This window comes from Mustelus asterias, chromosome 25 (genome assembly GCF_964213995.1).
Source record: "Mustelus asterias chromosome 25, sMusAst1.hap1.1, whole genome shotgun sequence".
NCBI classification, from domain to species: Eukaryota; Metazoa; Chordata; class Chondrichthyes; order Carcharhiniformes; family Triakidae; genus Mustelus; species Mustelus asterias.
In genome coordinates this window covers 55,546,717-55,570,271 of record NC_135825.1, presented here as the reverse complement: position 1 = coordinate 55,570,271, position 23,555 = coordinate 55,546,717, and the positions used below count along the sequence as shown (strand labels likewise).

General features: G+C 46.9%; 1 protein-coding gene across 1 annotated transcript in view; it reads right to left on the bottom strand.

Moving 5' to 3' along the window:
• def6a (DEF6 guanine nucleotide exchange factor a) overlaps window positions 1–23,555 on the bottom strand; it is a 207,887-nt gene that overhangs the window by 34,337 nt on the left and 149,995 nt on the right. Inside the window, exon 4 of the mRNA XM_078197830.1 lies at window positions 1,706–1,933. Coding sequence (XP_078053956.1) covers window positions 1,706–1,933 — 228 coding nt within the window. The remainder of the gene's footprint in view (window positions 1–1,705; window positions 1,934–23,555) is intronic.

Here is a 23,555-nt window from a genome sequence, read left to right as displayed (position 1 = left end):
GGGTCCTTAATTATGCTGGCTGCTTTGCCGAGGCAGCGGGAAGTGTAGACAGAGTTAATGGATGGGAGGCTGGTTTGCGTGATGGATTGGGCTTCATTCATGACCTTTTGTAGTTCCTTGGGGTCTTGGGCAGAGCAGGAGCCATACCAAGCTCTGATACAACCAGAAAGAACGCTTTATGGTGCATCTGTAAAAGTTGGTGAGGATTCATAGTGGGGATTCAGTGAGTCCTACAGTAAAGTTCCTTTTAGTTTTGTCGTTAATCCCTAGTGGGTGGAGTTTAGAATAACTGTTTTTTATTTTATGCCTTCATTTCCAAAATCACAGAATCACAATCATTACAGCACAGAGGGTGATCATTTGGCCCACTGTGTATGAGCCACATCTCCATAGGAACAATTCACCTTGATTTGCCCCATTCTCCCAATAGCCCTGCACATTTTTCCTTTTCAGATAACAATCCAATTCTGTTCATTTATTTTCAACTGGGGCACTAGAAGAATTGAACATTTTGCCCATACCCTGCACAGCTCTGCTCCCAATGGCAAGTGCTACCTTGCACTCATGATGACACTACAGTCATGGAATGTTGGAATGCAGGAATGTGGATCCACCTGCCTGTGCTTGTGGCTCAGGTAAAGGTGCAGAAAGAGTTGTGGAATAAACCAAAAATAGATGTAGTGTCTTTTTTAAATAAAGGTTCGTCCCACACAGCTTAGTTACGCAGGACTGTTGTGCCGCATTGACTGTTCCCAGGGATGTGGCACTGAGGCAAACACCAACTGCGGCTGGAGGACCATAAAGTCAGTGCAAGATGCTCTTTGGGCTGCCCGAAACCTGCTGGCCTTTCCATACAAGGAGCTGCGCACGGCCGGGTGTTGCAGACTGGCACACTCAGAGGTCCAGGAATTTATGCTGAGGGATGCACTAAAGTGTGAGGTTCAATGGGGAACAAGCTCACACCCTCTTCACACCGTATAGCACAGGGCTGAAACCCACGTAAAACCCACCGGGCTGTAGGTAACAGAATGTTTGACATGAAATATAAAATGTATACTGTAAATATAACTTGTAATTGTAAGTTTGAGACCCACCAGCATATCACAGACTGTTCTGGAAGATAATAAATTGTAAACATACAACCAGGAGGACGTGGATGCTTTGGAGAGGATGCAAAAAGGATTTACCGGGGTGTTGCCTGGTGTGGAGGGTTTTAGGTTTGAGGAGAGGTTGCATAAACTCAGATTGTTATCACTGGAAAGACGAAAGCTCAGAGGCGAGCTGATAGAATTGTATGAGAGGCAGAGCTCGGGTGGAGAGTCAGAGGCTTTTTCCCAGGATGGCAGGGTCGACTACAAGAGGGGACAGGTTTAAGGTGAAAGATGGTAGGTTCAGGGGAGACACACGGGGAAGTTGAGCACCCAGAGGGTGCCTGGAACGGGTTGCCAGTGGAGGTAGTGGGTGCAGGCAGGTTAGCAATGTTCAAGGTGGATCTTGAACGGGAGGTGAACAGAGGGATAGAAACTGTGTATCAGCACAGGCTTGGTGGGCCAAAGAATTGTTCCTGTGCTGTGCCATTCTTTGCTCTTTGTATTGTACTTCATGTTTAGCCAAATTTGAACTGTTAGGAAATGTACCCTGACTATTTTTTATGAATAAAGTACATTTTTTGAAAAACAAAATTCCAAACCTGAAAGACACATACCTGCTTAAGCACATCCTCAATGATTTCTTGATAGACTTCCTCCACTGCCATGGTGACCGTCTCTTTCTCAATCCCTCGGGTAAACCTGCCAGAGTTCACCAACTCCAGAAACACCCAGACTGTGATCCCGTTCTGCTGTAAGGGCTCCTGGGTGAAGTAATCATCCAGCTCCCCTGCACACCACTCCACATTCATCTCGGTGCAGATCTTCTTCAGCAGATACTCCACCTACAGAACCAACAACAAACGCCACTCAGATACAAAGCTCTCAGTCAAAACGCTGCCTTTCAGTCAGTCACATAGGACCAGGTGGATCTCAGCCTTTTTTGATAGCAGCGGAATGAACCGGATGACATTTTAGAATATAAAATACAATTTTTACCAAAATTATTCTGACCTTCCCAACCCCAGGTGTTGACCAATTCTTACTTACATACAATTTTCGTTTTAAGTTTTTAAAAAAAAAGTTAATTTTATTAGTGTCACAAGTAGACTTACATTAACAATGCAATGAAGTTACTGTGAAAATCCCCTAGTCGCCACACTCCAACGCCAGTTCGGGTACACTGAGGGGGAATTTAGCACGGCCAATGCACCTAACCAGCACATCTTTCAGACTGTGGGAGGAAACCGGAGCACCCAGAGGAAACCCACGCAGACACGGGGAGAACGTGCAGACTCCGCACAGACAGTGACCCAAGTCAGGAATCGAACCCGGGTCCCTGGCGCTGTGGGGCAGCAGTGCTAACCACTGTGCCACCCCAATGGGATTGTTCTCCAGGTTCATTAGGCTTCTGAAAAAATGATCAAATTAAAGATGTCAACCCATGTGTTAACTGGCACACCTGAGCAGTGATTCAATCTCTAATCACCCTATTATAGACAGGATATTACTAAACTAGAAAGAGTGCAGAAAGGATTTACTAGGATGCTACCCGGACTTGATGGCTTGAGTTATAAGGAGAGGCTGAATAGACTGGGACTTTTTTCTCTGGAGCGTAGAAGGCTAAAGAGTGATCTTATAGAGGTCTATAAAATAATGAGAGGCACAGATCACCTAGATAGTCAATATCTTTTCCCAAAGGTAGGGGAGTCTAAAACTAGAGGGCATAGGTTTAAGGTGAGAGGGGAGATACACAAAAGGGTCCAGAGTGGAAATCCTTTCACATAGAGGGTGGTGAGTGTGTCTGGAACAAGCTGCCAGAGGTAGTAGTAGAGGCGGGTACAATTTTATCTTTTAAAAAGCGCTTAGACAGTTATATGGGTAGGATAGGTATAGAGGGATATGGGCCAAACGCGGGCAATTGGGATTAGCTGAGGGGTTTAAAAAAAGGGGCGACATGGACAAGTTGGGCCAAAGGGCCTGTTTCCATGCTGTTACAAGGGCAATTACAAGAGCTATTACAAGGGCCTGTTTCCATGCTGTTACAAGGGCTATTACAAGAGCTATTACAAGGGGGCGTAACTATAGGGTTCATGGTGGGAGATATAGGAAGGATATCAGAGGTAGGTTCTTTACGCAGAGAGTGGTTGGGGTGTGGAATGGACTGCCTGCGGTGATAGTGGAGTCAGACACTTTAGGAACATTTAAGCGGTTATTGGATAGGCACATGGAGCACACCAGGATGATAGGGAGTGGTATAGCTTGATCTTGGTTTCAGATAAAGCTCGGCACAACATCGTGGGCCGAAGGGCCTGTTCTGTGCTGTACTGTTCTATGTTCTAAACCTCTATTACTCTTGGTGCACCTTTGGAAGAGGCACTGAAGGGAAGGCCCAAATGTAAAACCCCTCTCCACCTTGCCCAATTCCCCCCACCCTCCCACATCCCAGTCAGGTACGAACTCTGCCTCATGCTCCAGGGTTGAGCAGCCTTTTGCTGAGTCCCATTATTGGGAATTGTGGCTGTGCTGCTTCCTGGCATGTCATTACCGATGTGCCTGGACCATTAGAAAAGTGTTCAAATGGTCCAACATCATGGGGCACCTTGTTCCTGCACAGGCACCAGGTACCTAACAGTAATGACACTGCCTGGGACCCATGTTAACAACCCCATTCATTAAGGTTTGATGGGAATATTTTCATACAGAGTACAATAGCCACAAGAAAGGGACATCTGTCTGCGACAGTACATTCTGCTGAAATGATTTTTCTATTGGGTCTCTGGTCAACGTGAGGATGTTGAAAGTCTCGAGGCTTCAGTTCCAAGGCTCAGAGCATCCCTCCATTCCCAAACTAAATTCTGAATCATCGAAACGTGCGACTCGAATAAAAACAGTAGATTTCGATAGACGGGTGCAGAGAAAATCTCTCCTCTTGTGGGGAACAGCATAGGCTCTCAATATAACACATTCATGAAGAAATTCAACAGGGAATTCAAAAGAAATTTCTTTACCCAGGCGGTGGTGAGAATGTGGAACCCGCCACCACAAGGAGAGGTTGAACTGAGTGGTGTCGCAGTTAAGGGGAAGTTAGACAAATGTTTGAGGGAGACGGAAGTTGATGGTTACGCTGATAGATGCAAAAAGATGGGAGGAGATTCAAACGGGGCATAAAGACTCGCTGGTGAGGGGCAAGCGGCCTGTGAACATGCTGGAAATTTAGCACATCAGTCAGCACCTGTGGAGGGCAGACAGGGTCCCTGCTTTAGGAGTGGCCTCTTGGCAAAATTGGAGGATTTTACAGGTGAACAACAATTTAAAAGGATCAGAATAAAGGGAGAGCAAAGGTTGTCAAAGAATGGCAAAAAAGATACAAACTAAAGTCACGTTGAAGATAAGAACAAAAAAGGTGATTGCTGGCAAAACTACCACCAAGTAGTGTTTGGATTCTCTTGTTGGAGACTAGCACTTGTGCCGTGTAAATGTTACTGCCACTCATCAGCCCCTGGCTGAATGTTAAAACTTCACATATTAAATAGGGATTGTACGTGTAAATAACTAAACACTGCAACGACAACTAGATTCAAGCTTTCAAGTATTTCTCAGCAAGTACTTCAAATGTGACAGGAAGTGTGGTTTCAGAGGCAGCGCAAACTCAACTGGTTACAACAGAACCAGTTTCCGCACATACCTGCTTCAAAAATGCAAGGTTCAAATCTGAAGTATAACCAGACTTGGGACCCCAGTAATATAGGGGTAAAGAAGATTGGCTTCAGTGGAGCAGAACAACAGTGTGTTTTGTGTGTGCCTGTGAGTGTGTGAGTGTGAGTGCGAGTGTGAGAGAGAGTGTGTGAGAGAGCGTGTGAGAGAGCGCGTGAGAGCGCTTGTGTGTGTGAGAGAGTATGTGTGTGTGCGTGAGAGAGAATGTGAGAGAGCGCGCGTGAGAGAGCGCGTGAGAGAGCGCGTGAGAGAGCGCGTGAGAGAGCGCGTGAGAGAGTGCGAAAGTGAGTGAGTGAGTGGTGTTAGGATTAAAGAACAACAGCTCTGATGAAGGGTCATCCAGACTCGAAACATTGGCTCTATTCTGTCTCCACAGATATTGTCAGACCCGCTGAGATTTTGTAATATTTCCAGCTTTTCTTTCAGATTCCAACATCCGCAGTAATTTGCTTTTATATTAACGTGTAAATGAATGGATAATTGAATTTTAATGATGTTGATTGAGGGATTAACCCTGTCCAGGCGACCTGCGATAACTCCCTTCTCTTCTTCAAAATAATGCCATGGGAATCCCTTCCATCCACCCCGGAACGCAGACAGGGGGCCCCATTTTACCAGTGCTGAGCGGACTTGAAACTGGGAGTGTTTCAGATCTGACTTTTAGACCCGTTCTCAGGCTCCCCCATACGCACTCTGCCTGAAAAAATATCAGCGATTCCGAATCGCGCTGTGGGCGGGGCTTAACGCACCCAAAATCCTGCAGCTCCGATCGGCACCTCCAACTGCGCATGAGCAGAAAGAAATGATAGAATAACGCTCCCCTGCCACATCGCTCCCAGGCCGGATAATGCCTTCCCCTGGCCCCACAGACATTGCCCCACCCCCACAACATTACTGACCCCCTTATCCCCCCACCCCCTCACCACCAAGACCAATCGCGGGTCCCCCCCCCCCCCTTACTCCCCCACCAATCACAGGCAGAGTGGCAGCGGACCCCCCCCCCACACCGATCTCAAGCAGAGCGCTGTCGGACGCTCTGCACTCACCTCCTCACTAACTGGAGCGCCCGAATCGGACTTTTGTGGAGCATGTCTGTTTTGCGCCGATTCTGGACGGGCGAACGCTGTGGTAAAGGGGGAGGTGCCGGTAAGGTTGGGCGCGCAGCCCATTAATTTAATTTAAATGCATTTAAATGGCCGCCGCGTGCATTTCGGACGTGGTCCCGATCGCGGACATTTTCGGCCCTGGGTAAAGGGGGAATGTGCGCAGAAGCGGGCGCGGATCGCGCTGCTCGCCTCACACCCGACTTTACCAAGTTTTTGCGCCCGAAAATGAGCGCAACGCGATGGTAAAATCGGGCTCAGCGCCTCACTTTAACATTGTATTGAAAAGAGCGGATATCCACCAGTGCCACGCACCACTCCCTCAGCACTGCACTGAACACTGAGCAAACTGCCTTTGATTTTTGGAGCTTACATGTCCTCAACTGAGACATGAATCTGGAACCTTGGGACACAGAGGGGAATGTGGAACCAGCTATCATGTTTAACTTGGCAACCCTCTCGTCCCTTTATTTTCATCTTCATAAGCTGCGTGGACAGGCATGTGCACCGCTCCCTCAAGCAGTACAGGAAACCACAAACATGTATAAACTGTGAATTTTACTTTAAGGTGGACAAATTCTCCAGCAACTCGATTTTCAAGTTTGCTGACGACACCACCGTAGTGGGTCGGATCTCAAACAATGACGAGACAGAGTACAGGAAAGAGATAGAGAATCTGGTGAACTGGTGCGGCAACAATAATCTCTCCCTCAATGTCAACAAAAAGAAGGAGATTGTCATCGACTTCAGGAAGTGTAAAGTAGAACATGCCCCTGTCTATATCAACGGGGTTGAAGTAGAAAGGGTCGAGAGCTTCACGTTTGTAGATGTCCAGATCACCAACCTGTCCTGGTCCCCCCATGCCGAAACTATAGTTAAGAAAACCCCACCAACACCTCTACTTTCTCAGAAGACTAAGGAAATTTGGCATGTCAGCTACAACTCTCACCAACTTTTACAGATGCACCATAGAAAGCATTCTTTCTGGTTGTATCACAGCTTGGTATGGCTCCTGCTCTGCCCAAGACCGCAAGGAACTACAAAAGGTCATGAATGTAGCCCAATCCATCACGCAAACCAGCCTCCCATCCATTCACTCTGTCTCCATTTCCCACTGCCTCGGCAAAGCAGCCAGTATAATTAAGGACCCCCACGCACCCCGGACATTCTCTCTTCCACCTTCTTCCTTCGGGAAAAAGATACAAAAATCTGAGGTCACGTACCGACCGACTCAAGAACAGCTTCTTCCCTGCTGCTGTCAGACTTTTGAATGGACCTACCTTGCATTAAGTTGATCTTTCTCTGCATCCTAGCTATAATTATAACACTACATTCTGCACTCTCTCATTTCCTTCTCTATGAACGGTATGCTTTGTCTGTATAGCACGCAAGAAGGCACAGTGCTTTATCAGCCTTCACAATCAGTAATTATGCTTCAAATTGATAGACCTGTCATAAACGTGTGTGTCAATTTTGTTTCTTTATCATGAGACAAGTTTTTTATATCTGCCTGAAAAACAACAATGTTCCCCCAGTAGACAGTCAATCGATGTAGGATGATCAGCGACTGACAAGAAGTAAAAGAAATGGGGCCCAGTCAGTAGCTACAGCCCGAGTAGCTGGCTTCATGCAGCGTAAAGTGCTATCTTACTGAAAGCGCAGTCGTTTTTTTCCCCCAAGAATACCGCAGTGTAAAATGTGGAAGTAGGAGGTTTCCCTTGAACAGTCGGGTTTTGTAGAGCAGAAGTACCACGAAAGGTTTGGGAGCTGGGTGGTTGGCGTCTGGAAAGGCATGAGCACTGGGAGCGGCTGTGAGCAGAGATAGAGGTTTGGGAATGGGACTGGGTGAAAGCTGCAATTCCCCCTCAACCCCAGTAACCCCAGGGTGGCACGGTGGTTAGCACTGCTGCCTCACAGCGCCAGGGACTCGGGTTCGATTCCCGGCTCGGGTCACTGTCTGTGTGGAGTTTGCACGTTCTCCCTGTGTCTGCGTGGGTTTCCTCCGGGTGCTCCGGTTTCCTCCCACAGTCTGAAAGACGTGCTGGGTAGGGTGCATTGACCCGAACAGGCGCCGGAGTGTGGCAACTAGGGGAATTTCACAGTAACTTCATTGCAGTGTTAATGTAAGCTTTACTTGTGACTAATAAATAAACCACTTTAATTTGACATAAGGGCTGCCATAGTGTTGCGGGCATAATGTATTTACCATTTGTGTGTGAGGCGCGTCTGATAAATAGACAAGGCTGATGTTGCCAGGAACAGAAGGCTTTTATTCGCTAAAAAGGAACGATGTGGAACAGACAATAAACAGAACAATACTGGGCATGTGGACCTCCCGACTGAGGCCGGAGGGGGAGGGCTGCAGCCTTTATACCGAGGGCGGAGCCTCCAGTTAAAGGTGCAGCCGAATTAAAGGTGTCAGGGAGTGTCTCATATACGAACAGTAGTGGCAACAATATATACAGCTCGGCATAACAGTGGTTTACCACAGTGTCGGCACAGACTGCTGGCAAAAGACATCATTACACAATGCCCTTCAGAAAGAAAGGTGACTGGGGGTGGGGGAAGGTTGGGGGGATGGGGGGAATGGGGGATGGGGAGTTGGGGGGAATGGGGGGGGGGGGAGTTGGGGGGAATGGGGGATGGGGAGTTGGGGGGAATGGGTGGGGGGGGGGGGGGGGGGGGAGTTGGGGGAGGAGGGAGCAGTGGACAGGCACGGAGAAGGCCAGCTCAAACAGCAGCAAGATTGCTAACTTTGGTTGGACCTATTCCTGGAAATGTGATTGCGCGCCATTTGATCAGGTGACAACTCGTGATGCCTAATCATGAGGTTTGATGACAGCAATGATAGATTAATTGTCTGGTTTAATCTCGCCAAACTGGAAATATCATACTTTATTTATAATGAGATTGAAAACAATTTATGGAACAAGGAAAGAACATAAAAGCAGAGAAAAATCAGGATAAGTAAAGCTTAACTCAAAAACACTTCTGCGATGTTATTGCAATAGCAACCACAACGAATGATACCAAATACAGCTGATTCAACAAAAATATCACTGAAGTAACTTCAGTTTTCAGACAAAATTTAACTTTTAATAATAAACAGTAAACTCTCTCTCCCCAGTTTGTGTGTGTCTCTCTCCCTCTCCCCAGTTTGTTACTCCTCCAGTTTGTGTGCGTGTGTCTGAGTATGAGTGCGTGTGTGTGTCTGAGTGTGTGTGTGTGAGTGTGAGTGCGGGTGTGTGTCTGTGTGTGAGTGTGTGTGTGTCTGGATATGAAATGGTAATGGTTTCTCTCCCACAGATGCTGCCAGACCTGCTGAGTCTTCCAGCATGTCCCCATTGTATTGTACTGAGTAACTACACTGATAACCTCAAAAAGATGTACTAGTCACAGATGGTTGCATGTTCCAGATGGAATATTACACTGTGTGAATACTGCTGATGTATATCAGAGTATCCCATAGAGCGGAGAGAAGTGTCACAGTGAATTTGCTGTCATCCCATGAGACTGGAACTGAAACTGGGTGTTAATCAGTAATGGGGGTTGGCTACATGTTCTTTGAGTTGGCGGAGGAGGACTATCCTCTGCTGAAGTTAATTAGTCTCGGCTGGAACAAAACACTCCTGTACAAAGAAAACATTTGCAAAGACTTCTGAAGGCGATGCACATCATTTGGAGCACGGGGTGAGCAAGATGCTGGGTGTGTGATCTACCCCAATGCTGTGGAGCAGGGTGCTCGGCGGGGGGAGAGGGGGCGGGGGGAGAGGGTAGGCGGGGGGAGAGGGTAGGCGGGGGGAGAGGGTAGACGGGGGGAGAGGGTAGACGGGGGGAGAGGGTAGACGGGGGGAGAGGGTAGACGGGGGGAGAGGGTAGACGGGGGAAAGGGTAGACGGGGGGAGAGGGTAGACGGGGGGAGAGGGTAGACGGGGGGAGAGGGTAGACGGGGGGAGAGGGTAGACGGGGGGAGAGGGTAGACGGGGGGAGAGGGTAGACGGGGGGAGAGGGTAGACGGGGGGAGAGGGTAGACGGGGGGAGAGGGTAGACGGGGGGAGAGGGTAGACGGGGGGAGAGGGTAGACGGGGGGAGAGGGTAGACGGGGGGAGAGGGTAGACGGGGGGAGAGGGTAGACGGGGGGAGAGGGTAGACGGGGGGAGAGGGTAGACGGGGGGAGAGGGTAGACGGGGGGAGAGGGTAGACGGGGGGAGAGGGTAGACGGGGGGAGAGGGTAGACGGGGGGAGAGGGTAGACGGGGGGAGAGGGTAGACGGGGGGAGAGGGTAGACGGGGGAGAGGGTAGACGGGGGGAGAGGGTAGACGGGGGGAGAGGGTAGACGGGGGGGAGGAGGAGAGACGGGGGGAGGAGGAGAGACGGGGGGGAGGAGGAGAGACGGGGGGAGGAGGAGAGACGGGGGGAGGAGGAGAGACGGGGGGAGGAGGAGAGACGGGGGGAGGAGGAGAGACGGGGGGAGGAGGAGAGACGGGGGGAGGAGGAGAGACGGCGGGGGGGAGAGACGGGGGGGGGAGAGACGGGGGGGGGAGAGACGGCGGGGGAGAGACGGCGGGGGAGAGACGGCGGGGGAGAGACGGCGGGGGAGAGACGGCGGGGGAGAGACGGCGGGGGGGGAGAGACGGGGGAGAGGGAGGGGGGGAGAGACGGGGGGGAGAGACCGGGGGGGGGGGGGGAGAGAGAGAGACGGGGGGGGGGGAGAGAGAGAGACGGGGGGGGGGAGAGAGAGAGACGGGGGGAGGAGGAGAGACGGGGGAGGGGGGAGACGGAGGGGGAGACGGAGGGGGAGACGGAGGGGGAGACGGAGGGGGAGACGGAGGGGGAGACGGAGGGGGAGACGGAGGGGGAGACGGAGGGGGAGACGGAGGGGGAGACGGAGGGGGAGACGGAGGGGGAGACGGAGGGGGAGACGGAGGGGGAGACGGAGGGGGAGACGGAGGGGGAGACGGAGGGGGAGACGGAGGGGGAGACGGAGGGGGAGACGGAGGGGGAAAGAGAGAGAGCGAAAGAGAGAGAGAGAGAGATGGAGAGAGTGAAAGAGGGGAGAGGGGAGAGAGAGAGATGGAGAGTAAGACAGATACAGAGATAGAAAGAAAGATTTGTATTTACACACAATTGTTCATGAACACTTAATGTCCCCATGTGCTTTATAAACAAACAAAATACTTTTGAGGAGTAGTCATGGTTACAATATAGCGTGCCAGGAAATATTTCATCAAGTACTGCGGGAGCAGTGACGGATAATTTGCACACGCAAAGATTCCACTCACAGCAATGAGACAAACTACCACATTCCGGTATTGATCGGGACACTGGGACATTCAGATATTGATCGGGACACTGGGACATTCAGATATTGATCGGGACACTGGGACATTCAGATATTGATCGGGACACTGGGACATTCCGGTATTGATCGGGACACTGGGACATTCAGGTACTGATCGGGACACTGGGACATTCCGGTATTGATCGGGACACTGGGACATTCAGGTACTGTTGTGAAATGTCAGTGCTCACATCTCTGGAGTGGGAGTTGACCTCATGACCTCAGAGTTAAGAGCACTGGGACGATGAGTGGATGTTTTGAATAGCTCCCTAACGATAGTGACTTTGAGTCTGAGGGTGTGCATTAATTGCTGCTGATGTCAATCATTAATTATAGAGATTGGTTTCGACAATGGTTTCACAATTGTGAACTCACCATGGTTAATTATTATGTCACTCCAATAGACACTTGTGGAGCTGATTAAGGAATCATGAATGTAAAACAGCACCTCGACAACGAGGGCTTGTTTTGGCACATAGAAAAGCAAAATACAACAATGCTGGAAATTTGAAAGAAAAATACTCGGCAGGTCAGGCAGCGTCTGAACTTCTTCAAGATGGGGATTTTGGGACGAGAAGTCCAGACAGCACCAGATTTCAGCACCTGCAGTATTCTACTTTTGTTGCGAGTGGTTTGAGATGTTTGACCTCTGAGAGGTTACCGTTACCATTGTAAAATTCACCTGGAAGTAATGTAGTAAGAACATGTGACAGGAAGAGAGATTTGTGTACAAACACACATTGATTTGATTTATTATTGTCACATGTATTGGTATACATTGAAAAGTATTGTTTCTTGCGTGTTATACAGACAAAGCATACCGTTCATAAAGAAGGAAATGCACAGCACGCTGGCACAGTGATTAACACTGCTGCCTCACAACGCCAGGGTCCCAAGTTCAATTCCGGCCTTGGGTCACTGTGCGGAATTTGCACGTTCTCCCCCATGTCTGCCTGAGTTTCCTCCGGGTGCTCCAGTTTCAGTCCAAAGATGTGCGGGTTAGGTTTATTGGCCATGCTAAACTGACCCTAGTGTCAGGGGGATTAGCAGGGTAAATCCGTGGAAATCTGCGGAAATAGGGCCTGGGTGGCTTTGTGGTTGGTACCAACTCGATAGCCCCCTTCTGTACTGTAAGGAGAGGGTGCAGAATGTAGCGTTACAGTCATAGCTGGAGTGTAGAGAAAGATCAACTTAATGTGAGGCAGGTTCATCCAAAAGTCTGATGGAAGAGATTGAATTAAAAAATGTTGAGAAAGTTTAAAAGAGTTCGAATGAAGTTTTAGAAACAGAGAACACGAGTAAAAGAAATTGAAGTTTTGCTGCGCACAACTTGGGGGAAAAAATAATATTCCAAAAGCGTGCACAAAGCAAGATTCCCTACAATTCCAATACTATAATTGGGTTTCAACACTGAATATCTGAATCTGTAGCCAGACAAATCTCTTTCAAAGACTGGCCACAGGTCTCCTTCTGTCTGTCTAAAAACCAATGGTCTGGAGGTGAAAGAAGCTTTGCAAACATGTCAGCTTGTGAGAAATACCACTCCCACTCACTGAGAAACCTGGCACTGCCAGAAGCAACACCAATGTTGAGGCATGAATCCTGTGATCTATCAGAGCTTGTTCGGGATGGTTTGCAATGTATTGTTCTTGGAACCTTTCTGTTGCTCTTGGAACCTCTGCCTCCACCTTGACACCAATGACTGAATGATATGCAAACTAGTTGGTCTGTCCAAATCAAACCCAAAACTAAAATTAGTAACAATATCCAGATATACTGATTGCTAAATTACGATTTGAAAAGCACAGTGGCAATTGGTGGGACTGGAAAGCATTCAGTAACCCCAGACACGTTATTGGGAAATTGTATAAGCACAAAAGGAGCTTTAACATTCACATATTGTGGCTTATTTTGCATAAAACACTGCTCCCAAGTGTTTAGAATGATCACAAATGCCACTTGTAAAGAATCAAAACCACAAAGTATTCTCAGGGGTAAGAAATAAAAATATTCCAGTTGTCAGAAGCAGTACAATGTCATTCTCTAAATTCAGTAAGAAGTCTCACAACACCAGGTTAAAGTCCAACGGGTTTATTTGGTAGCACGAGCTTTCGGAGCGCTGCTCCTTCATCAGGTGAGTGGGAGTTGGGTTCACAAACAGGGCATATAAAGACACAAACTCAATTACAAGATACTGGTTGGAATGTGAGTCTTTACAGGTAATCAATGCTTTACAGGTGCAGACAATGTGAGTGGAGAGAGCGTTAAGCACAGGTTAAAGAGATGTGTATTGTCTCCAGCCAGGACAGTTAGTGAGATTTTGCAAGCCCAGGCAAGTCGTGGGGGTTACAGGTAGTGTGACATGAACCCAATGAATCCCGGTTGAGGCCGTCCTCATGTGTGCGGAACTTGGCGATCAGTTTCTGCTCAGCGACTCTGCGCTGTTGTGTGTGTCGTGAAGGCCGCCTTGGAGAACGCTTACCCGAAGATCAGAAGCCGAATGCCCGTGACCGCTGAAGTGTTCCCCGACAGGAAGGGAACCCTCCAGCCTGGTGATTCTCTAAATTCTATTTACTGCTGCAAAGATTTTTAAATCAGGTTTTACGGGTTTTTATTTTCAATTTCATTCTATTTCTGAGTGACAGCTTGCTCTGCCCCTGTGTGTGCCCTCACGGTACACATTTTTATGAAGCTGGTCTTTTACTGTATATTGGGTGCAGTCCCAGAGGACTTTACTTTTTCTTACCGCACCATTGTCTGTGTAAACTGCTGCAGCATGGTAAACTGTTCTGGACTGTGCGGCCTTGGTGATTGAAAAGTTTTTGCAGATTTTGAGCTGAGGTGTACTCAAATCTAGTGTCCACTTCAGAACAACGGCCACTAAAGGGCATCTGTGAACAGGGCAACAAGCAGAGTGGCGCTACAACCTAACAGATGGAAGAACTCTCACCAAGGCACACAGGGTCTGAACCAGGGAGTGTAAATTAGATTCCAATTATGCCCAAATAGCAAAATAAAGTTCAAGACAGACAGATGGGATTGTGAGAGATAAAACACAGAGAGATTTCAGAAAGAAATTAGATTAAAGTAAAAATCTCCAACACTGATTAACTTCTGAAGGAATGAGTCTCCACATTTATAAAGTTTCAAGGCCAGAGAGGTGGTTCCACAGTAATTATCGAGCCGTTAAAAATTCACTTACAGCTGAATGAACTAGCCCTGATATTGCTAAAAAGAGAGACATGTTACCAAAACTTTATGGGTGGGATTTTCCAGCCGCGCTCACCCCGAAACCGGAAAATCCTGCCCGAGGTCAACGGACCTTTCCGATTCCTGTGGCAGGCGGGGCGGGAAAATTCACCCTGATGTGTTGTACTCATCCAAATTTCAAATGATTAACTGCTTGTACTACAGGAGAAAAAGGTGCTTATTAGTTGACCCTGACTAGCAAGGCATTGCCATGGGGATGTAAAGTGGAAGTATAGGCTCCCCAGGCTTCTGGGTAATTCAAAAAAGGCACAAGGTTTAAACGTGTTCTTGATGTTTGCAGAGAATTTAGCCCAAACGGCTTATGGCATCTTTTGTGGGGGGAAAAGTGGGCAATACCATAAGTCTGGGTCCCTTCAGGTTATTTCAACACTTGTCTATCAGTGAGGACTATTAGTGCTTCCTGTGGGGCCCCTAACAGTAACTTCCATGTTGGTGTGTTTACACGCGCAAAGGTGAATGCTGGGAGTTGCTGTCAGATTTTATCTATAATAATGGAGAAAACAATAATGACACTAAAGCCTCATCATTATGTTAACTATAAAATCTGCACCAATATTTTAAATACACAATTGCGTGTTGGGAACCAGTAAAATAGGTAGCAGTTGATAAAGAATCACAACTGGTCACAGCATCCTCCGCAGGCTTCCTAACACACTACATTGAAGAAAGAATTGTTCTAACTATAAGTAGATATTCTGTAAAACATAGACCAGCTGATATGTCTGTCAGCTAAATGAGGCAAAGCTAAAGTCAGCTGTTTTGCCTCAGAGGTGTCTCAACCCTCAATAACATCGCTGGCCCATTTTTATTATCCACTGGGATGCGGGTGTTGTGGGAAAGGCTGGCACTTATTGTCCATTCTTAATTGCCCTCAAGTGTGTGGCAGCGAACCTCTTTCTTGAATCACTGTGGTGGATGTGGTGTATGTGCAGCCACAGTGCTGTTAGGAAACAGGCTCCAGGATCTGGAACAGTGATATAGTTCTAAGTAAGAATGCTGTGTGACTCACAGGGCAGTTTATAGGTGGTGGTGCACCCGTGCACAGGTTACACTTGCTCTTCTTGGTGGTAGAGGTAGAGGGGTTAAGAATGTGCCATTACTGAATCCTTGGCAAGTTGCTGCAGACACTTCACCCGTGTTGGAAAACGTAAATGTTTAAGGCAGTGGGTGGGGTCTAGGCTCAGTATTTATGCATTGGTTCAGTTATGTTTCTGGTCAATGGTGACCCTCAGGATGTTGTTAGTGGGGAATTCAGTGATGGCAATGTCACTGAATATCTAGGGGGAAATGGTTAGATTCCCTCTTATTAGAGATGATCATTACCTGGCACTTGTGTGGCACGAATGTTACTTGCCACTTACTGGCCCTGTCCAGGTCTTGTTGCGTGTGGACAAGGACAGGGAAGATCATTGATGAAACAGCTAAAGATGATTGAGCCTCGGACTTCGTCCAGAGGAACTCTTGCAGCGATGCCCTGGGGCTGAGATGATTGGCCCCCGATAATCAGAACCATCTTCTTTTGTGCTAAGTATGACTCCAACCGGACGAATATTGTCCCACTGATTTCCATCGACTTCAATTTGATTAGGGCTTCTTGATGTCACACTCAGTCAAATGCTGCCTTGATGCCAAGGGCAGTCACTCTCACCTCACTTCTGGAATTCAACTCATTGGCTCATGAGGTGTGGTGTAAAGTGGTCCGGTGGAACCAAATCTGAACACTGGTGGACAATTATTTAGCTAAATAGTGGGTGCAGGATCCTGGAGCCTGAACTAAAAACTCGACAAAGCACAGAGTTAAAATATCTCCCTGTGTCTGCGTGGGTTTCCTTACCCATTCCATCTGAACTCCAGGTCTGCAGAGCGGTAGTAACAAGTAATCCACTGGTGAAGCTTTCAGCAGAGTCCTGTCTATCAGCGGAATTGTAAACCGCAGATTAATAAATGTGCTATGCTTGGAGCAGAGAGGAAAACTGATGTCCACTATGTATTCGAAATAAGAATGAATTTTTAAAAAGTGCATATGCAATTCTTGTGTAAGCTCTAAGCCCATTCTTAAAGATTAAAAGTTTTATTGATTCTGGAAAGGTTCCTACAGACTGGAAAGCAGCAACTGTAACCCCACTAGTTAACAAGGGAGGGAGAGGCACGGTGGCATGGTGGTTAGCACTGCTGCCTCACAGCGCCAGGGACCCGGGTTCGATTCCTGCTTGGGTCACTGTCTGTGTGGGGTTTGCACGTTCTCTCCGTGTCTGCGTGGGTTTCCTCCGGGTGCTCCGGTTTCCTCCCACACTCCAAAGATGTGCGGGCAAGGTGGATTGGCCATGGTAAATTGCCCGAGTGTTAGGGGGACTAGCTAGGATAAATATATGGGGTTATAGAGATAGGGCCTGGGTAGGATTGTCGTCAGTGCGGGCTCAATGGCCTTCTTCTGCAGGGTTCACTGGTGGATTCTATGATTGGGAGAACTACAGACCTGTTAGTTTGATATCAGTAGTAGGGAAAACGTTAGAATATATTATAAAGGATGTGATAACTAGACACTGAGAAAGTAACGGTAAAATAGGACAGAGTTATCATAGATTTATGAAAGGGAAATCATGTTTGGTAAACCTGTTGGAGTTTTTCTGAGGATGTTACCTGGAGCACAGATAAAGGAGAACCAGTGGATGAATAGATGGAAAATCTATTTGGATTTTCAGAAGGCTTTTGATAAGGTCCTATACAGGAGGTTAATAAAATTAGAGCGCATGGGATTGGAGGTAATATACTGGCATGGATTGAGAATTGGTTAATAGACAGAGAGTAGGAATAAACAGATCATTCTCAGGATGGCAGACTGTTACTAGTGGGGTACTGCAAGGATCGGTGCTCGGGCCACAACTGTTCACAATCTATAGAAATGATTTGGATGTAGAGACCAATCGTAAAATTTCCACATTTGCTGATGACATAAAACTAGGAATGGAAGTTGTGAGGAGGGTGCTAGGAGGCTTCAAGTGGACTTGGACAGGCTAAGCGAATGAGCAAGGACATGGCAGGTAGAATATAAAATGTGAAATTATCCACTTTGATGGAAAAAAACCAGAAATATTTTTTAAATGAAGAAGTGTTGATGTCCAAAGGGACCTGGGTGTCCTTGTTCATGAGTCACTAAAAGCTAGCATAAGACCATTAGACATAGGAGCAGAATTAGGCCACTCGGCCCATCGAGTCTGCTCCGCCATTCAATCATGGCTGATATTTTTCTCATCCCCATTCTCCTGCCTTTTTCCCATAACCCCTGATCCCCTTATTAATCAAGAATCTATCTATCTCTGTCTTAAAGACACTCAATGACCAGGCCTCGACAGCCTTCTGCGGCAAAGTGTTCCACAGATTCACCACTCTCTGGCTGAAGAAATTCCTCCTCATCTCTGGTTTAAAGGATCGTCCCTTCAGCTTGAGCATGGAGGTGCAGCAAAGCAATTAGGAAGATAAATAGATTCTTGGCCTTCATTGCAAGGGGAATTGAACACTGGAGTAAAAATGTCTTGCTGCCTTGGAGAGACCGTACCTGGAGCATTGTGTACTGTTTTGGTCTCCTTATCTAAGGAAGGATATACTTGGCCATGGAGGGAGTGCAACGGGGGTTCACCAGACTGATTCCTGGTTGGAGGAATTGTTTTATGAGGAGCAATTCGAAAATACAAGCTCAGTGTCGAAGAATGAGGAGTGATATTGAAACTTACAAAATTCCGACAGGGTGTGACAGGATGGATGTAGATCAAGTGTTCCCCCTGGCCTGTGAGTCTTAAACCAGGAAATATAATCTTAGGATAAGGGGAAGGCCATTTAAGAATGAGATGCGAAGGAATTTCTTCACCAAAGGGTTATGAATCTTTGGAATTCTCCAGTCCAGAGGGCTCAATCATTGAGCATGTTCAAAACAGAAATTGATATCGATATCTAGAGACTAATGACATCAAGGGATATGTAGATAGCGCAAGAAAGTGGTGTTGAGGTAGATGATCAGCTTAACGGGCTGAATGGCTCCTCCTGTTCCTGTGTAACACTGCAATGTCACAAATGGTTTTTTTTTTGTAGAGTCAATGGAAGAATCAATGATAATATGTTTAAAATCTCAAAAGTGTCTGGGAAATGTTCACGGGCTTGCAACAACATGGTTTCCAGCTCCCTTCTATTGAAGATACCCAGAGCCCAGTCCTGATAATAACACAACACTGACCCAAACAATGTACATCAGAGATGTCTTTCCCAGCAGAAACCTCATGTGATGATGCAGTTGGTATCTGGGTTGGAAGGTTATTTCACATACAGGTCTCACAGAGCAAAGAGGCTTCCATCCCATTAGTCTGATGTTGCGTCACATTCAACTCCTAAAACTGAAAGAACAGTTTACTCATCTAATATTTTGCACCTTTTAATTTTTTTCTTTATTCTTTCATGAGATGTGGGTGTCACTGGCAAGGCCAACATTCGCTGCCTATTTAGTCCTCATTCCCCTTGAACAGAGTGGCTTGAGTGGCACAGTGCTAAGCACTGCTGCCTCACAGCATGAGGGACCTGGGTTCGATTCCCTGCTTGAGTCACTGTCTGTGTGGAGTTTGCACGTTCTCCCCGTGTCTGCATGGGTTTCTTCCAGCTGCTCCGGTTTCCTCCCACAGTCCGAAAGACGTGCTGGTTAGGGTGCATTGACCCGAACAAGCGTCGGGTGTGGCGACTCGGGGAATTTCACAGTAACTTCATTGCAGTGTTAATGTAAGCCTACTTGTGACAATAATAAATAAACTTTACTTTATTTGTTAGGCCATTTCAGACCAAGAGTCAACCACATTACTGGGAATGGGAGTTACATGTAGGCCAGACCAGGGAACACTGGCAGATTTCCTTCCCTAAAGGGACATTAATGAGCCAGATAGGATTTTACAATAATGGATGGTAGTTTAGTGGTCACCGCTGCCGAGTCGCCACACTCTGGCGCCTGTTCGGGTACACTGAGGGAGAATTTAGCACGGCCAATACGCCTAACCAGCACGTCCTTTGGACTGTGGGAGGAAACTGGAGCATCCAGAGGAAACCCACGCAGACATGGAGAGAATGTGCAGACTCTGCGCAGATAATCAGAGAAGCTGGGAATTGAACCCGGGTCCCTGGCACTGTGAGGCAGCAGTGCTAACCACTGTGCCACCGTGCTGCCCATTGCAATCAAGAACATTAAATCGCTGAAAAGCTGGGTAATAACTCATGTTTGGTTACAGAAGGTAACCATTAGGTATTAATTTTAAAATACCTTTGAAACACTTGGAACAGTTTGGAAAGCAGAGGAACTTGCAACTACAGACATAATAAACCTATCCAGACACTTTAATTATTCCACTACAGATTTTCCACCAAATCCCTATGAAGCAGTTTGGAGTTGCAGGATATAAAACGGGAGCCTTGTTTTCACTCTTTACACTCAGTCATATAGTTATTTTTTTAAAGAATGACGACTCCGGTTTGCTATAATCTTGAATGCGTCACATTTGCTGTTTTACCCAGTTCCCACTGCAGTTTTCACAGCTGAGACAGCTTTGGTGAGTGAAGTCTCTGTACATAAATCCTTTTCTTGTTAGGGTTGTCCCACACCTCCACCACCCCCCCCCCCCCTCACCCCCGGTCCTTTCCAGATCGTTCAATGAACTGGATTGTTTGCCTGAAGTGAATTTTTAAAAAAAATTCCCATCTGCAGTTGAGCTGAATCAGCAAGTTGTATTTGTGGTCTCTTCCTATCCGGTGTTTCCAACACTTCTGCTGCTTTTTCTGCTTTAAAGCAACAACAGCAGTTTCTAATATCGTTGATGACTGAGCAGCGCATGGGTCAGCTGGGGCATTACACCGGCCTCACTGGGGGCAGCGAGCGGGTGTGGGCGAAGGATTAAGCAGCCGGGTCAATGGGGAAGAAGCTTCGCATTGGATCATTCTCTTGCCAGTTTATAATGATAGAGGCAGTAGAGGAGATTAACAGCAAGGCTGATTAGAAAAATAAAAGCAACATACTGTAGATCACAGAATCCCTACAGTGCAGGAGGCCATTCGGCCCATCAAGCCTGCACTGACAGCAATCCCACCCAGCTCCTATCCCCGTAATCCCATTGCTAACCCCATGTATTTATCCTGCTAACCCCCCTGACACTGAGGGGCAATTTAGCATGACCAATCAACCTAACCCACACATCTTTGGAGTGTGGGAGGAAACTGGAGCATCCGGAGGAAACCCACGCAGACATGGGGAGAACGTGCAGACCCCACACAGTCACCCGATGCTGGAACTGAATATGGGTCCGTGGCGCTGTGAGGCAGCAGTGCTAACCAGTGCTGGAATCCAAAACAGAAAATGCCGGAAAATAGAAAGCATTCTATATTGAATAGAAACCAGAGAAAGCATTCTTTCTGGTTGTATCACAGCTTGGTATGGCTCCTGCTCTGCCCAAGATCGCAAGGAACCACAAAAGGTCGTGAATGTAGCCCAATCCATCACGCAAACCAGCCTCCCATCCATTGACTCTGTCTACACTTCCCGCTGCCTCGGCAAAGCAGCCAGCATAATTAAGGACCCCACGCACCCCGGACATTCTCTCTTCCACCTTCTTTCATCGGGAAAAAGATACAAAGGTCTGAGGGTCACGTACCAACCGACTCAAGAACAGCTTCTTCCCTGCTGCTGTCAGACTTTTGAATGGACTTACCTTGCATTAAGTTGATCTTTCTCTACACCCTAGCTATGACTGTAACACTACATTCTGCACTGTCTCGTTTCGTTCTCTATGAACAGTATGCTTTGTCTGTATAGCGCGCAAGAAACAATATTTTTCACTGTATGTTAATACATGCGACAATAAATCAAATCAAATCCAATCAAAAAAATCTCAGCAGGTCTGACAGTATCTGTGGAGAGAGAATAGAGCCAATGTTTTGAGTCTGGGAGACCCTTCGTCAGAGCTGAAGAAAATAGTCAGCTAACGTTTGCTGAAAATTGATCTATTCTTGATCATGAAAATGTAGCTGGAAAACTGTTTGCAGCCAAAGAGGCTATTTTGCAACAGTGAGTGTAAAAAAACCATCTCCCGTATATTTTATACAGCCATGGATAATTCTTACAGTTAACAACATTGAACTTCACACAATAAACCCAGAGATAAAACTGTCCACAGTTCTACCAATGATTTAGCATTAATATTAAAATCATTGTTATAAATGGGGTCTTGGGCAGCACACTGGGAACCTGGGTTAACATCCACACCCTCTTCTCTCCCACAAAGTACTCGCACTCACGGTTGGGTTAAAGTAAAGTTTATTTATTAGTCACAAGCAGCTTACATTGACACTGCAATGGCGATATGGTGAAAATCCCCTAGTCGCCACACTCCGGCACCTGTTCGGGTACACTGAGGGAGAATTTAGCATAGCCAATGCACCTAACCAGCATGTCTTTTGGAATGTAGGAGGAAACCAGAGCATCCAGAGGAAACCCACGCAGACACGGGGAGAACCTGCAGACTCCACACAAACAGTGACCCAAGCCGGGAATCGAACCCGGGTCCTTGGCACTGCGAGGCAGCAGTGCTAACCACTGTGCCACAATGCTGCCCATGTAGCAACTACCTTTACTACATGTCTTCAGGCTAAAATGATAAAATGTCACAAGGTTTTATGAACAGGTCAATGAGCTATGAGAGGACTTATATCAATCATTCAAACATAAGCAAGGCTATGTGATTGGTTCAGTTATGTATATGATTGAGAACCTCTTTATGATTTGAGTTGGCAGGAATTTCATCCAAAGAAGTTCGTGCAACATGTCAGGGGTATTTAAAAATAATTGTCTGAATCAGAAGTACATCAGCTTTTAGCTTTAGGAGCTGGATAAAACCACTGTAGCTTCCATAGTAGAGAAAGATAGGAAAAAGGATCATTGTACACCAAAAATGTGAACTTAGAGAAAATAATAATTCATTACAAAAATTGCAACTCTAGTTTCTTTTTGCGAAACCAAACAAAGCAAAGCAGGAAATGCTGGAAAATCTCAGCGGATGCTGTCGAGAGAGAACAGAGCCAATGTTTTGAATCAGGATGGCCTTTTGTCATTCCAGCATGTTCTGTTTTTGTTTCCGACTCCAGCATCCGTGGTATTTTGACTTCATCTTAATGCAATCTGTGCTGTCATATTACAGCTCGTCTACTCGCAAGTAATTTTGCAAATTCTGAAACTGGGAGCCCTGTCTCAACAGTGCACAGAGACACAGAAATCAAGTTAGTATTCTGTAACTTGATTTCTGTGTCTGTGCACTGTTGGAGAACAGAGACCACTCCATCTGACGAAGGAGCAGCACGCTCCGAAAGCTTATGGTATTTGCTACCAAATAAACCTGTTGGACTTTAACCTGGTGTTGTGAGACTTCTTACTTTCATTTCAATCACAGGCCAGAGAGAGTGAAAATCCCTCTTTATGGCTCTCTCCAGTGGAGTGTCTTCTACAAACACCTCTGACGGATCCTCTCCCCCACCCCCTCCCTTAGCTTTCAAAACCCTCACCTTTGACCTTGATGTCACCATAACCCTGCCCCCTCACCACAGCCATGTTGTTTTCCTCGGCCTCCTACTGGATGTCCTATATACGTCTCTAGGAGTGTTACTGAGCCTAAGAAAAGCAAGACCAAGCCAGAATTGTGGTAGTGAAGGGTCTCTATTAAAATAATTGGTCTTGAATTGATTGAATTGACTTATTGTCACATTAATTGGGATACAGTGAAAAATATTGTTTCTTGCAAGCTATACAAAGCATACCGTTCATAGAGTACATAGGGGAGAAGGAAAGGAGAGGGTGCAGAATATAGCATTCCAGTTACTGATAGGGTGAAGAGAAAGATCAGCTTAATAAATGATCGGACCATTCAAAAGTCTGATGACAGCAGGGAAGAAGCTGTTCTTGAGTTGGTTGGTATGTGTTTTCAGACTTTAGTATCTTTTTCCCGGCGGAAGAAAGTATGCCCG